The 14,632-nt window shown below is 45.4% G+C and overlaps 3 protein-coding genes across 4 annotated transcripts; 1 reads left to right on the plus strand and 2 right to left on the minus strand.

Moving 5' to 3' along the window:
- Window positions 1-84: 84 nt before the first annotated feature.
- Window positions 85-4,564, minus strand: LOC119196009 (uncharacterized protein C3orf20-like). 2 transcript variants are annotated; one of them, XM_062563006.1, is made up of 11 exons: window positions 4,401-4,564; window positions 3,839-3,964; window positions 3,645-3,734; window positions 3,270-3,420; window positions 2,749-2,968; window positions 2,504-2,584; window positions 2,051-2,420; window positions 1,626-1,742; window positions 1,067-1,209; window positions 582-680; window positions 85-444 (listed from the first exon to the last, which is right to left on the minus strand). In XM_062563006.1, the coding sequence occupies exons 5-11, from the start codon at window positions 2,949-2,951 to the stop codon at window positions 417-419; spliced, it is 1,041 nt and encodes a 346-aa protein (XP_062418990.1). In that variant the 5' UTR covers window positions 2,952-2,968; window positions 3,270-3,420; window positions 3,645-3,734; window positions 3,839-3,964; window positions 4,401-4,564; the 3' UTR covers window positions 85-416. The 2 variants fall into 2 exon arrangements, with proteins under 2 accessions (XP_062418990.1, XP_062418989.1); XM_062563005.1 differs by lacking the exons at window positions 85-444; window positions 4,401-4,564 and having other exon boundaries at window positions 451-680; window positions 3,839-4,241.
- Window positions 4,565-5,744: 1,180 nt separating this feature from the next.
- Window positions 5,745-8,138, minus strand: LOC134131225 (uncharacterized). Its single transcript, XM_062562910.1, has 5 exons — window positions 7,750-8,138; window positions 7,577-7,662; window positions 6,998-7,482; window positions 6,117-6,170; window positions 5,745-6,031 (listed from the first exon to the last, which is right to left on the minus strand). The coding sequence occupies exons 1-5, from the start codon at window positions 7,807-7,809 to the stop codon at window positions 5,853-5,855; spliced, it is 864 nt and encodes a 287-aa protein (XP_062418894.1). The 5' UTR covers window positions 7,810-8,138; the 3' UTR covers window positions 5,745-5,852.
- A 12-nt stretch (window positions 8,139-8,150) lies between these two features.
- Window positions 8,151-14,510, plus strand: LOC119196013 (methionine aminopeptidase 2-like). The gene is made up of 11 exons (XM_037451373.2): window positions 8,151-8,579; window positions 9,308-9,421; window positions 9,638-9,694; window positions 10,185-10,287; window positions 10,525-10,686; window positions 10,911-11,092; window positions 11,226-11,320; window positions 11,862-11,958; window positions 12,054-12,157; window positions 13,157-13,272; window positions 13,456-14,510. The coding sequence occupies exons 1-11, from the start codon at window positions 8,408-8,410 to the stop codon at window positions 13,706-13,708; spliced, it is 1,455 nt and encodes a 484-aa protein (XP_037307270.2). The 5' UTR covers window positions 8,151-8,407; the 3' UTR covers window positions 13,709-14,510.
- Window positions 14,511-14,632: the final 122 nt, after the last annotated feature.

Consider the following 14,632-nt stretch of genomic DNA (forward strand, 5'->3'; position numbering starts at 1 on the left):
TCACCGGGTTCATTAAAATGTCATTTTTGTAAAAAAAAAACAGATCCTGAGACATATTTTTTTAAAGAATACAGAGGCCTGGAGATCCGTTGTGTTTTTATTAAATCTGCTCATAAAACAATTGTTCAATGGACAAAGATGTTTCCATGGGATAGTTACAGAAGAAGGAAAAGCAGAGGAAAAACCAGCTATCACTGATTCTTCCTGACGCCTTTTGCCTGTCAAAAAGGACATTTTGCATTTCTGGAATAGATGAGACTAACATATGACCCCATGCTACATCATGAGCAAACGAGGCCTTTGCAGTTTGATTGGACGTCAACAAATAAAACATATTGTACGAATGTATTGATGAATCGATGAAATTCACTGGACCATAGTGCGTGACAACAGGTCTTATCTCTTCATTGTTGGTGTTATAAACCAGGAAGTTGAGTGGTTTTTCTGTTAAGGAAGAAGACATCAGGCAGGTGAATTATCTCCAGCATTGTGTTGGCAGAAGAAAAGTGTGCCAACACATCATATGAAAATGTGAGTTCACTAATGACAGGTCAGGAATGTGAACAGATTCAGTGACAAACCTTTCGGTGACCTTAATCGACGTTGTGTCACTGCCACCTTTGAAAGTTGAATCCTGTGAGTTGTGTGGGTCCGCGGCTGCAGGCGTTTTAACTGCATCACTTCAAAGAAATGGTATTTTAAACTTTTGGGGGGAAATTACAAATATAATGGAGAGATAATCGAGTATTTTTAAGCTACAGACATAATTAGCTCCACCTACGACAACTACAAAACAGAAGTACAGCCTGAATATGTATACCTAATTAAAAATGATTACACTCAAATGGGCCATTCTGCCAAATTAGTACTTCAACTTTTGATACTTTAAGATTATTTGGCTCTTTATACTTTTAATTCAATCAACATTTGAATGCTTAGTCAAATAAAATTATTTAGGTCATTCACCTTTAGAATGATGACTGAACACTGTTTTAAGTTTACACTACAGCCATGATTCAGGTTCTCGCACTACATCCGATTCACACTGGGTACGGCGTTGTGGTACCTGTACTTGCAGTCGGAAGAGAAGCTTAGACCTAATCTGTAGTCCCCCCTGCTTCTGGAGATTTGCTTTTGAAGGTCTCTGGCAGAGCAGCTGTAATCACTGAAAATGTGGCCCATAAACAGCAGCGTCCCTCTCATGTACATCTATCAAAAGAACACAGATAATTTACTTTAGATGAGTTCAAATAGAGATCAGTCTCACGGATATAACAGAGGACCCTTCTGTATGTGTATTCACGACTAGGATGCTTGTTTGATTTATGATTTAATGGAGACATTTTCATTTTACAGGAACAATCAGTGGAGCAGCCGCCGTGACTTTGGGCTAAAAATGAATGACACTTTTGCAATTAAGAAGCTCGCATTGCTTTTACAATAAATGTCTGTGTTTCCTGTCAAAGGGCAGCACGTGTCTTTTCTTCCTTTGCCCCACCCCAGTCATAATATCGCCTCCTCCCGGCTAAAGGCGAGCACTGCTGCTGCCCCCCAGTGGAGGCCCAGAAAACCTGCAGCGAGTTGAGTGTGCAGCCTGCAGTGGAGCCTGCAGTGGGTTTACTGACCAGCACCATTCCAGGAGCAGCGTTGTGCCGCTGCTGCAGCAGCAGGTTCTCCCCTCCACAGCTGGGCTTACCGGTTGACATCTCATACCTCACCAGGCGAAATGAATCCATCTGGCACTAGGTTAGAACAAAAAAATGTTACTGAGTTTGCAGAAATACATTCTGTGCAACATTCTGCTGACTGTAGTTTTTCTTCCACTGACCCCTGTGTTTTGTAGTCTGCGCAAAGCTGTGTAAATCACATTATAGGGATACTACTCTACTTATGTCATCTGGACATACAACAAACAAATGATCACCCACTCATCAATCAGAGGCCTTAATGATGCCTGGTTGCCTATACATACAGTTTCAGGTAATCAGTCTGAAACTATTGCGCCATGTGATATTTGGTCTACCCTCTGTGTGTAAGACGGCATCCACACCTGACTACACGGCATCGTCCTGTGCTTGTTCATCCTCCCGTAAAGCTGCTCCAGCGCGTCCCACTCCGACACCCCGCAGCTGTTACCGGGTCGGAGCGGCGGCGGCGGGGTCGCGCACACCACCAAGATCTGTTGCGTGTGTGGGGGCTGGCCCAGGACGAAGGCATCGTACTCCAGGTCCGTGACCACTGGCATCAGTGTGGCGCTGCAGCAGCAGCGCCGGCGCCCCGCCTCCCCCAGCAGGGCGGCTCTCAGCAGAGCAGGGCACGCTGCGGTGGAGGTGGAAGGGGTGAGCGAAGGCGGGACAGCGGGACAGCGGATGACAGCGAAGGCCTGCAGATCCGCCCCCTCGTTTGGAATAATCACTGACCTGGCATGGGTGGGGGTGATAGGGAAGATGGTCAATAGGCTCTTTCTTATATGAACTTAAATCTGTTGATTTGCGGGTCTTACGCGGGGTTAATGTTGCCGTGAATCTGAAGGGGTCCTATTCGTGTGACATGGGGCTCCTCCTTTGGTTGCCTTTTTGGCGTTCTGGCAACATAAAGGCCAAGCCAGTGAAATGTTATGGATGGCATAATGCGTTGTGTGCAAAGTCGAGCAGAGCTCAAGCACTTGAAACTAATCAATAAACAACGTGTTTTCTTAGAACAAAATCAATCACTGGCTTCCGTTGAAGTTGACAGTTAAAGTAGCACCTTGGCAGCTTAACGTAGGAGTCTGGAGGTTTTTCCGCAGGTAGTGAGCGATGTCCGGCCAGCTCCCGTAACTCACTCCTGTCCTCCTCAGGTCGGACTGTTTTAGCATCTGCTCGCTTCGGGGGGTTCAGGGAGGGCAGAGCGGCTGAGTGCACATCTCTCCTCGCTCTGGTCTTCAACGGGGCATCTGAAATCCGCTCCATGCCGGGACACCTGATACCTGGGGGAGAGGAGGAGGTCACTCAGAAATGCACACAGAAACCGAGTGACACGAGTGACCCTGAACAAGATCCTGACGGAACTATTCAATTATGTTGAGTTTGCAGGATGCGGTGATACTGTAACTTTTTGCTTTCACTGAATCACTATCAAACAACATTATTCTGATTGGCTGAAAAGTTACTTTTTTTTGTTGCAAGGCATAATTTAATCACTCAAAATGTTAAACACCTCCCCAGGCAGGAGGCGTAAACACACAATGCACGTTTGTTCTCAGAAGGTCTCTGTGCACAGATACGTACCGATGGCCACGTGGTAATAGTCCAGCCAGCTGTGCAGGGTTTTTCGGGCTCTCTGCTGAAGCCTCTTCAGCTCCCGGTCGACGTGCTCTCTTCTTCTCCACTGTGCCTCCGGCTCCTCCGGCTCCTCCGGCTCCCCCACCTCTCCGACCCCCTGGAGGACCACAGAGAGCTGCGATGCATCATTACTCGCACGGTGGATGATATGTAGAACAACAAAGGGCGTTTTACGAGCTGTTTCAGACAAAGGGGGGTCAGTCAAGGCCTCTTCAAAGGTATGTTAGTAACAGATTCATTTAGCTTAGGCTGTTCATATCCAGGTGTTGGGCATTCACACATGTATTCCATGCCTTCGTATGACAATAAAACGTCTCTTACGCGTTGTAGGAACACGTTCCTCTTGCTGTCTAGGATCACGGCCGGGGGTTTTGTCTTTCTCACGGAATCAAGGTTAAACTTTCCTTCGGTCTGCAAACAAGTCTGTCAATTAATAGTGGACGATATACTGTAGATTTGAATAGTTGCAAATCTAATGTGATAAATGATATGATGATTTTCTTTTGTAATCTCACCGTTTCTTGTGATTGGTTGATGTTGGACAGAGCCCGAAGGTGAAGCTCAACGCTTTCGCTGTTGCACCTGAAGCTGAGCACTGCAGACGTTCCACTGAGCAGCCTCACAGAGATCACGTCTGACAACTATAAGAGACCAAAAAACATGTAGAGGGTTCTTTACAAGGGAGACAATAAGAATATCATATCATTATGTTAAAAACGTGTAAAGTATGACAAATTCATCCATGGTTATCTGCACACTATACCCTGTTATGTAAGCTGTTTCTGTTCTGCATGTCAGAGGCAGTTGTTGTTTGTTCATCAGTGCGTCATACCTCACATGTCCTGCTTGGTTCACCCTCAATGGGACGTTACCCATATGCACATCTCACAATCGCTGCACATGGCAGGTTCCCATCCGGATTCTGAGCCCCTTTGACAACGCCTGTCACTAAATATATATTTCTTGACCGTTGATTACCTCTGGCCTGATTTCTTTATGCCTTCACTATGTAACTGTACAGTAACCACTTCACCGGTAAAACGGTTTGAAGTTGTTCTTCTATAACTGTGGCCTCACCTGTATAACAATCTTCCCCCTCAGTTTGCGGTCTCTCTGCCAGCTCCATTCCTTAGTGACGTTCCCATGATGGTCACATATAAATCCACCGGCCTGGTCCCACACTGCTGTGATGGCGGGGCTAGAGGAACATTTTCACACATCATTCAAACTGTCATCAGGGTTTTGACGTACGTGATTAAGACTTGAACTTTAAAACTATAATATGTGAACGCTTCATACTTGTAATCCAAGAAAAATATGACAATGTAGCCCCGTCCTTTATAATGCCCGCATGGATTTGCAAATACAATTTCAGACGCCCCTAAAGTGCACTGTTGCATTTCTCCCCTCTGCAGTGGTTCACGCCATATGAAAGTCTACACGGTCGACCCAATGGAGACATTGTACTTTCATCTAATTAGCTAACCATCCAACTAATCCAAAACACTTAACTGGCTTTTCTTCAGAGTTTGACTTAACTGATCAATTAGCCGTAATCCTGTATACTGAAGCATGCGCTGTAATGGTTTGCCGCTGAATTGCCTGCAGACCTTGCTGTCTTCGGGGCACTGTGCTGTGTCTTAAACATGTCGATCTGTTTTTACACACAGAACTCGCCTAAGACGATGTGTCACAGCCCCGCGCCCGGACGCCGTGACGGACGCCAGGAAGACGGGACGTTCGCTGTCGCTGAACACGTTGGTGTAGAAGCCTCCACGGGGCAGCGCCGAGTGGCTCTGGCACACTGCGATGCGACCAGACGGGTAGCTGGAGAGGGTCAAAGGTCAAAAAGGGGTCAGCTGCAGTGACCCTAGCCATGTGTTGTACACCTCTGGAGTGGAATATTTATGAACGGGGGAGTAACGCGAGGAGCATACTAGATGAACGAGGAGCCGTCTTCCATCATGTAGTGTAGTTTCTGCAGCTCTGGGTCTTGCTGCTTGACTTCTGGTATCAGAGGGATCCCATCGACTAAGGAGGCCGGCTTGGGCGTTATCCTCGCCCTCCTGTCCTTCAGTTTGGCCTTTGCCTCGCCGTAGTGGCGGAGTATGAGGGGCTTGCTGAGGTCCTGTACAGCCGTTTTCAGTTTTCTATCCGGGGATTAAGCAAATTTATATTTGTGCATGAATAACTATGTTTGCAAATGAAGCATCCACAAGGTACAATATCAGATTACTAAATGTAATATCCAGTTGGTATTTTTTTTGTTGTCACATATGCTAAAGAAATATCACTCTCCAAATCTGAGAGATTGAGTCTGAGTCATTAACATTAAAAATACACTGAGTCTACAAAGCTGGTAACCTCTTTGAACCACATGCTTACATCAGAATACTATGTCCAATGACAGTGGTAACATGCTGATTTTTGGCTAAAGATGATCACAATTCAACTTGAGGGGAAACACAAAGGTGTGTACCAAATGCCATGATCAGAGGACAGCTTGATTTTGCATTCAAACATATCCAGTCATCCATAGAAAAGTCTGATTAGAAATATAACCCGTCTTTTGGCAAACATTTGTCGAAGGAGGAATACAGCCACACACTCGGGACTTCTTGCCGCCTGTAGTCGCTCCAGCACCCACTGACACAATCTGACCGGCTGATGCTCGTCGCAGGACGGGTGCTGTGGCTGTATGATCCAACCTGGACACAAATCACATCCAGCTGAGGCAGCGGGGCCACAAGAAGCACGAGTGGACACCATTTATCCATCAGCCCCACGTTTTACCTGGATGGCTGCAGCTATTGGATGAAAGCGGGAAAGTGACGGTGGAGCTCTGAGCTGTTGGGATGTGAGAATATGAAACTTCAAGTCAATCATCTGAGGTCTTAAATTCACCTTTTTATTCAATCTGTAGAGACAAATACTGGCCATATATCAGTGCCATCCAGGAGCTTAATAAAAATAGGAGCTCTGTAACTGATTAACAGACAGGAGCCAGGTACATTGTCCCGTCCGGTAAACTAATCCTCTCACTTGCTCACAGGTTCAAATGTACGTCTATCATATCTTTCGGCGTTTTCTTTTAATGTCGATTTTGGTTTTAGTTCTGTAACTATGCTTGTTGAAAAATAATGTATATGTACTCAATCCAGCTGTAAAACAATAATGTGTTGGGCAAATAATGATTTTACATTTACAGCCTGATGGTTTATTAAATTAGAGGAACCCCATGTCATTTACTTAAGAGCAGAGCTGATTACTAAAGTTAGCATTAGACTTTTATTCAAGCCTTATAATAATAAACCATCATTCCATAATGACAAACCATCAATTACAAAAGACTATTGATTTTGGGTCAGATATTTAGCAGGACTTTTTTTGAAATGTAAAAAGAGCAAGTTCATGAGATGTTTTTTTTTTCCAGACTCAAAATGTTGTTCTAATTATTAATCTTAAAGACTTTAATTGATCATTTTTTAACCACCAACAACCTTTCATTTTCCTTATATGAGAGCTATATATATGTAAAGTTAGGCATTTCTTGTGTTTTATACTTGGCTGATTCGATTTTTTTATGCTGGCACATAAGCATCTTTCGGATTTTAATTATGTTTTTCCTCGTTGAAATGGGTTTCCAAAAAAGTGTGACCAAGAGAAGAATTCACCTCCAAAAGTGGGTTTTCCCTTTTTCTTGCGTGTGTCTGAGCAGCTTGGTGGTTTTCTCACAGCGGGACCAGCTTTTTCCACAACACACGAGTTACTTTCTCCCGCCTCCGCCTGGTCTCCGGCAGACACCCGACGGGATGAACTTTCATCCAACTCCCCGGAACACGTGTCAGCAAGTTCCGCGCTCCCCCATCGCATCGACCCACTGGTCAGATCTCCCCAGGAGTAATTCAGAATATTGACAATCCCGTGGGGAAGATGCCCCTCCTCGGTCCACTTGTGTTGGGAGAGTAGAAGAGCCACTTCCTCCAACAACCGAGGGGCCGCACGCTTGTATGCGCCCATTGGATCGCGGCCCATTGTGTCGGGTGCAGCGCCGCCGGGGGGTGAGGTATCGGGTTTAACGTCTCCGCATGTTTCACCTGACAGCCTCCGTGGGGGCTCATCGAGACAGGCACCCCCCGTGTGCTCGTTCTCTCCACTGCTATATGGGGACAAAAATGAGGAAAGTATGCATCTTTTGTGGCACGAGGAGACCGTGGAAGGATTCGCGGCGACGAGGGTTGGGTTTGATTTACCTTTGCGTCGCGTGCACGCCGTCATTCGTCGAATTAACATGCAAAATGTTGCTCCGTGCCCCTTTAATCCGATTTTGTTTGGTTGGCTGCCGAGAGGGATCATTAACAGTGTTCAAAACGGTGATTGTTTCTAATAAACTGAAGTCAGAACAATTCATCAACCATTAACCCACCTGGTCAAAGAAATACAAAGGTCCAGTTCTGAGTTCGTTCATCGGGACAGAATAATTCATTATTTCCTTGTGACGTCCTTGCAACAAAACATCAACACACCCGAAGTGCACCTTTCACTTCTTCTTCCTCTTCTGTGTGCGGGGCTCGTTGCTTGGATACACTGTGCAAAAAAACCGCGATACGCACCGGCAGTGATCGACTCCGGGAGTCCGACTGGCAATGATTGACAGCTAAATTATTACTGAAAATAACGGATGCGGTGTTTTTTTTTCAATCTGGGCACACGGGAGAAGTGACGCAGAAAAGGCGCAGCGGGCAGACGCACAGTAACCCAAAACTTTGCGCCTGGACGCTCAGATAAAGTGAGAATTCAGCAATGTAGTGAAGCTCCTTTTTTCTTTCTTTTTTACATCAGTCGCTTCACTAAGCATTTGAGCCTCGTGGTCTTCTTATTTTCTGGCCTATACGCGTTTGTGACAAAGTCTGATTCAAATCACATCTGATGATGCATGAAAGCTTCGCTCCTTGGGGAGGACGGTGGATCGTCTTCCTCGAGGCTTCTCCGCTCAAGTTGTTGCACTCTCAACAGCTCATTGTTGTCTCCGACTCCTCCAGCACACGTTTCTACTTTCTACCACTGGAGGCTCCCAGCAGCTCATGCGTCACTTCGTCCCTCGGTCGCCGGTGATGGCGCAGCTACAGCGTGAAGTGGAGCCTCAACTTCTCAATGGGGGCGACTTGATGGAGGAGAGAGAAGACCCCGGCGCCCCGGGAATAGTAAAGAAAAGGAGAAGAAAGAATAAGAGGAGGAATAAGATCTCCACACCAGGTAAGATCCGGCAGAGCCGGAGAATCCAAATTGTCTCCTATAGTACCACTCGATAAAGAGCACGAGCATCGGATTCGCGGGACAGGAGACTTCGCAACCTGTCAGGTGGGACTCCTGTCCAGCTGTCCCAACCCGGAGCGGCTGAGCTCATCTGGACCCGGGACAGTCTCTGGAAATAGCAATGTATCATTCAAATTGATTGAAAGCTGTCATTTTAAGATGTGGTTGGAACACAATTTTTACTCCAGATTAAATATGTTTTATAAATCCCCCTAAGCTGCATGGAATTATGTAATAGAAGCATCCACAGTTTTAGTGCCATAAGATGACAACCACGGTGATATAAAAAAAAGAAAAAAAAGAAAATGAAAACATGAAAGAATAAATTGCAGAAAGCTTGACTTTTTAAACCTCATTGAAGTGTTGTGCACACAGCTCGCTCTTTGAAGGACTTAATGTCATAATGCTGCAAGGTACATGTGCCCTTGAAGATATTGACTTCCAAGGCATTGAAAGAAATTATGCACAAACATTGCCAAGTTGAGATTGTAGTGGATGCACTTTCCAAACCATAAATGTCTTACTTACTCCATATGTGTGTGTTTCTTTGTGTGTGTCCATGCATGCATGCATGCGATCGGTGTACACGTGCGTGTTCACCTGCACATGCATGCACGGGTGTGTGTGTGTGTGTGTGTGTGTGTGTGTGTGTGTGTGTGACTTTGCAGCAGGGACAAACGAAGCTGAGGGGGATGGAGAAGCCAGAGGTGTTGTTGATGTGACCAAACAGTTGGAGCAGCAGACAGTAGAGGACAAGGAGAGGGAGGAGGACGGAGAAGAAGGTAACTCCTCACCACTACCATCATCATCATCATCATCAAATGCTGCTGTGGTGACCGTGTTGATCTTTGAGTTCCTGAAAGTGTACAGGGAAATTGTGCCGGTCATATCTGCAAAGTGATGTCTGATTTTCATTAGCACACTGGGAATTGTGCCCAAGCGCCTGTCGACGGTCCTCACTTTACAAACTGTATGGAAACTAATGACGATCTTAACAGATGGAGATGGAGAGAACTCAGCTGGAAAGAAGAAGAGGAAGAAAAAAAAGAAGAAAGGTTGTACGCCCCTTTTCTGCACCCACGATTACTTTGGATCAAATTCACATGCATCTCAATTTAGAATTTGAATTAAAACTGCGGTCCACAAACGAGTGACAGAATACTTCAAGGTCACATCGGATTCGATTGATGGACTGAGAGCACACCAATAAAAAGCTTCTCAGTGTTTGAATTAAATCATACAACAGGTGCCCGAAAGCAGGTTGCCTTGGTTGATTAGTATCATTATGACAGTCACATAATGTAGGACAGACACATTTTGTCCTACACCTCGAAGGACACTGTACAAGCCGGACAGAACCCTCAACATTCATGACATCTATGTCCTACATATTGTCATGAGCCCTGTATAAAAGTGCTTTTACATTGCTTAATTAGATATATACACACGTCACAATCGAATGGATTCTCACAGACATAATTGGTTTTCTGTTCTATCTCTCTGACTGCTTTCATCTGTTTCTTCTTCTCACTATCTGGGCCACAGTGAAGGGACAGACTGACCCTCCCTCAATCCCTATTTGTGAGCTCTATCCCAGCGGAGACTTTCCAAAGGGAGAGGAGTGTGAATATCCACCATCGAAAGACGGGTGTGTGACCTCCACGCCGTCCCTCGCACTCAGCAGTAGTCTTGCACTCGGTGACATGCCTAGTTTTTATTTCTCTGGTTCAACAACGTGACGAGGCGGGGTATTTACCGCGTGGTTTAATTTCCTGTTCGGGTGCAAATTTAGTAACACAGCTTCCACCTGCAAGTAATAATGAATTTCTCCTCTCTGTGGTACTCGTGTCTACCTAACCCCCCCCCACCCCCCCTCCCCCTCCAGGCGCAGTGCAGCGTGGCGGACCACCAGTGAAGAGAAGCGGGCGCTGGACATGGCCAACGAGGAGATGTGGAGTGATTTCAGGGAAGCGGCTGAAGCACATCGGCAGGTCCGCACGTACGTCCGCAGCTGGATCAAACCTGGGATGACCATGATTGACATCTGGTGAGACATGCACCGAGACGTGGCCCCTGAGCCCCCTTCAATGGACCTAAATCTCAGCTGCTCATTCCTGCCCGGGATCATTTGTGACCGACTTTGGCACCTTTTCATCCTAACCTGAAACTTACTGTTTTTAAAATCATCAAATAAACCCGCTTCTGTGGTTTCAACCTGCTCTGCCCACTCTTCATTCTTTGTTGTTTTGTGCTGCTTTCGGTTTCTGGCAGTGAGAAGCTGGAGGACTGCTCCAGGAGGCTCATCAAGGAAAACGGGCTAAAGGCCGGCCTGGCCTTCCCCACCGGCTGCTCCATCAACCACTGCGCTGCCCACTACACCCCGAACGCAGGAGACCCCACGGTGCTGCGCTACGACGACGTCTGCAAAATAGACTTCGGAACGCACGTCAACGGTGAGAGCGCGCTAATAAACTTTTAAAGGGATTCAAAGGCCATTTTACGCTTTGGATTTATTATGTTAAAATGCTAATATTTCTGCAAAAGGAAGGAACTGTTGTGATTAACCAAACCTTTTTGTCTTTCTAGGTAGAATAATAGACTGTGCCTTCACCGTCACTTTCAATCCAAAGTATGACAGGCTGCTGGAGGCTGTAAGAGATGCAACAAACACCGGCATTAAGGTAATGAAGATCTTAGTTCTGATCACAGTAACATATGTCTAGACTGCAAGGTATTACACTTAATCCTCTAGAATAATATAAATATTGATTATTGTGTACCATAAAAATGACGAACAAAAACTGAACTAATGGATTTTAAAATAAAGAAATTTAATATGTAGCAAATGTGCACAAATACAGTTGGTCAATAGCACACAGAATAAAAATAATATTTAAAAAATCTGTGGCTTCTTTAGTGTAAATTAGTTACCTTTAAAAAAAAAGCAAGCACCTTATACAATGTGGAAAATGAAAACTATGGTTCAACAGCTTATAGAGAGAGAATTTAAGTACATAGAGACTCACATAATCAGGAGATAAGGATGCAGTAAATGATGGAAGACACAAATTGCACTTGTCCTCTTAGTATCAGTCTCACATTTCAGGAACCATTCATTCACCATTCCTGTGGTCAGAGATTCAAGTTCAAGAATATATTAATATTTTGAATAACATAGTAGCTGTTCATCATATGGTGCGTGCGTACACCTCCATGCCTCAGTTTGCAGGAATTGATGTGCGCCTGTGCGATGTTGGTGAGACCATTCAGGAAGTCATGGAGTCTTATGAAGTGGAGATTGATGGGAAAACCTATCAAGGTAATAGGAGGTCACTTGTCACCGCTCTTCTTTCATGCACATGTGCAATGCTCCTTCCCTTTTATTCAACCTCTGCGTGGATCTTCTCTTTATAGTGAAGCCAATCAGGAATCTCAATGGCCACTCTATTGGACAGTACCGGATACACTCAGGGAAGACTGTCCCCATCGTTAAAGGCGGAGAAGCCACGAGGATGGAGGTTTGTACAGCCTACTCAAAATAATTTTGCACCTTTGCCAAAAGGTGGAAATGACGAGATTCCGGAGCACAAAACAATACTCTAAGCTACTTGACCTTGCTTATTAATAAACCTTTTTTTTAAAAATGATATGTAATTAGAAGACCATATGCCTGGTTAAGGTTACGATGTGGTGTGGAAAGGTCTTTCCATTCACTGCTTCTTAGTTCTCCTCGTCAGCACTTTAATTACACCTTTAATGGAATTACCAGCCGCATCGAGTGGCGACACTGGTTAAAACTGCAGCTCCTCATTTTCATCACAGGAGAATTGCAGTCATCCAGGGCTCATAGACAGGCTGCCTTCAACCAAGGATAAACGTGGCTTTTTCCCAATCTTCTATACACTGAGCACACACACTGAGACCCGCGCCCTGCGCACCGCCGCCAACAGAACTGAGCCTTTTAATTGGCAAGTAGCTGAGTCAAGCATTTCACCTGATGGTTCCAGGAGGGTTAGGGGGTGTCGGTGGGAGGTTGCTGCTGAGGTTGCAGATTTGTGTGTTGTATTTTTAGCTGAATTGTGTTGATGAAACAGGGCCATTACCTCCTTTGTGATCAGAGCGCGGCAGCTGGGGGGGGGCGCGTGCCACAGGGCTACCGGCACTTTGACACGCCCTCGGTGCAGAGGGAGAGGGTGACGCAGTGTTATCAGCGAATACCACAGGGACACAAACAGCAATCGAGCGCTGATCGAGACACAAAATTGCCAGCCAAGCCCAGCCAGTCAACTCACACAAGGCGCTCGCGTGCAAAGAGCATTTCTGTCGTTAATAAAACTGCACATGAATTTGTCAGCTGCTGCCATCCTGAGGTTTTTAATTTACTCTGTGTCTCCCCCCCCCCCCCAGAGTGTTTTTGTCCTGTCAGTAACATCACACCGACTCAGTTATTATATCACTTATTCTACATCAACCAACCAAATGAGATTTGAGTTTGATCTGGTTTTGTTGCCCGCCAGGAAGGTGAAGCTTACGCCATTGAGACATTTGGCAGCACAGGGAGAGGTGCAGTCCACGATGACATGGAGTGCTCACATTACATGAAAAACTTCAATGTCGGACACGTATCGATAAGGTTGGTGCTGGCAGTTTTCAGCTCATCCCTGTATTTAAATGCCAAAATTGTTGGTTGCTTTGCGCATATTTTGCCTGAAAAGCCATCATTTTGACAAATGTCACAACACCAGAGTGATTGTTTACATCTACGGAGCCAATCTCTGGTTTGTCTCACTGGGGACTCTTTGTTATCATGCTGCAGACTTCCGAGGGCTAAACATCTGCTGAACGTGATCAATGAGAACTTCAGCACTTTGGCATTCTGCCGTCGCTGGCTGGACCGCCTGGGTGAGAGCAAGTACCTGATGGCGTTGAAGAACCTGAGCGACCTTGGCCTCATAGATCCATACCCACCTCTCTGTGACATCAAGGGCAGCTACACCGCCCAGTACGAGCACACCATCCTACTCAGGCCCACGTACAAGGAGGTGGTGAGCAGGGGAGACGACTACTAACCACGCGCCAAAACTCGAGCCGCGCTGGGAGGAGCGCGGCGGCTCAAAGACCACAAACCTCGGGCTGATGGAAAATATGCAATCGTGCTCTGATTTTCATTTTCACTGCTTGAATACCATTGCGTAGGTAGTTATTGGGGTTAGGTGGATGTTCAAAGGGCAAATACTTGTAAGCGACATCCACGATACAAGTGTTCATTTTACGAAGCATCAGGCCAATAGACAAAGGGCACATTTGTAACAAAGGTAGTGTTGTCATTTTAGTCACATTTTTGTGTCCTGCTTTTAGGAAGTATGAACATGAATATATGCAAAAGAAACATGCAAAAAAGTTTGGGGCGACCAAATGGCCGGAAAATGCTTAGAAGTGCTAACTGAAGTGAAATATTTATATTTCTACAGTTCTCCATTTTGATTTGAGGCAGTTTTGTAAGAAATTGTTATAAATCTCTCATCAATTAACGTGTGCGTGTTGTGCCTAAAAGCTCCCAATGCAGTACAAGTATCTGAGGATTAAAAGGTGTATTTCTCGCCTTTAACCAAAGGAGGGCGGCACTAAAACATCCTACACTAGTGAACAGATTACAGTAAAACACATCAGGACTTGTACTTTAGCTTAATGTCCCCATGGAAATAAACAGACTTTTCCCCAAAGAACTAAGAATGAGCACACTGATTTATTGTTTACAGTTTAGATGGGAATTTAAAAAATAAAAAAAATAAAATACAGGACACAGAAATAACAATAGAAATATGTCAAAGGCCGAGTACATTCACGCACCCCAAATGACCACCGTGTCCATTACAAGAGCTCCAGCCCCTTTCCCTTATTTTAGCAAAGTCTGAATCAATGTACAATGAGGTCACGTTTGAGGAATGCATCCTGTCTCATTGAAATAGTCCTCCTTGGAGAGAGCAAATGAC

This window comes from Pungitius pungitius, chromosome 6, assembly GCF_949316345.1.
Source record: "Pungitius pungitius chromosome 6, fPunPun2.1, whole genome shotgun sequence".
In the NCBI taxonomy this organism is placed as follows: Eukaryota; Metazoa; Chordata; class Actinopteri; order Perciformes; family Gasterosteidae; genus Pungitius; species Pungitius pungitius.

Excerpts from the sequence above, each read along its gene's own strand:
- LOC134131225 (XM_062562910.1), bottom strand. The coding sequence starts at position 7,809 with ATGAATTATTCTGTCCCGATGAACGAACTCAGAACTGGACCTTTGTAT. Across the intron at positions 7,483-7,576 it reads GGCGTGCACGCGACGCAAAG|CAGTGGAGAGAACGAGCACA; the intron begins GTAAATCAAACC and ends GTCCCCATATAG. Across the intron at positions 6,032-6,116 it reads CAATAGCTGCAGCCATCCAG|GTTGGATCATACAGCCACAG; the intron begins GTAAAACGTGGG and ends ATTTGTGTCCAG.
- LOC119196009 (XM_062563005.1), bottom strand. The coding sequence starts at position 2,951 with ATGGAGCGGATTTCAGATGCCCCGTTGAAGACCAGAGCGAGGAGAGAT. Across the intron at positions 1,743-2,050 it reads GGACGATGCCGTGTAGTCAG|TGCCAGATGGATTCATTTCG; the intron begins GTGTGGATGCCG and ends GTTCTAACCTAG. Across the intron at positions 681-1,066 it reads TCTTCCGACTGCAAGTACAG|TGATGCAGTTAAAACGCCTG; the intron begins GTACCACAACGC and ends ATTTCTTTGAAG.
- LOC119196013 (XM_037451373.2), top strand. The coding sequence starts at position 8,408 with ATGCGTCACTTCGTCCCTCGGTCGCCGGTGATGGCGCAGCTACAGCGT. Across the intron at positions 9,695-10,184 it reads GAAGAAAAAAAAGAAGAAAG|TGAAGGGACAGACTGACCCT; the intron begins GTTGTACGCCCC and ends TCTGGGCCACAG. Across the intron at positions 12,158-13,156 it reads GAGAAGCCACGAGGATGGAG|GAAGGTGAAGCTTACGCCAT; the intron begins GTTTGTACAGCC and ends GTTGCCCGCCAG.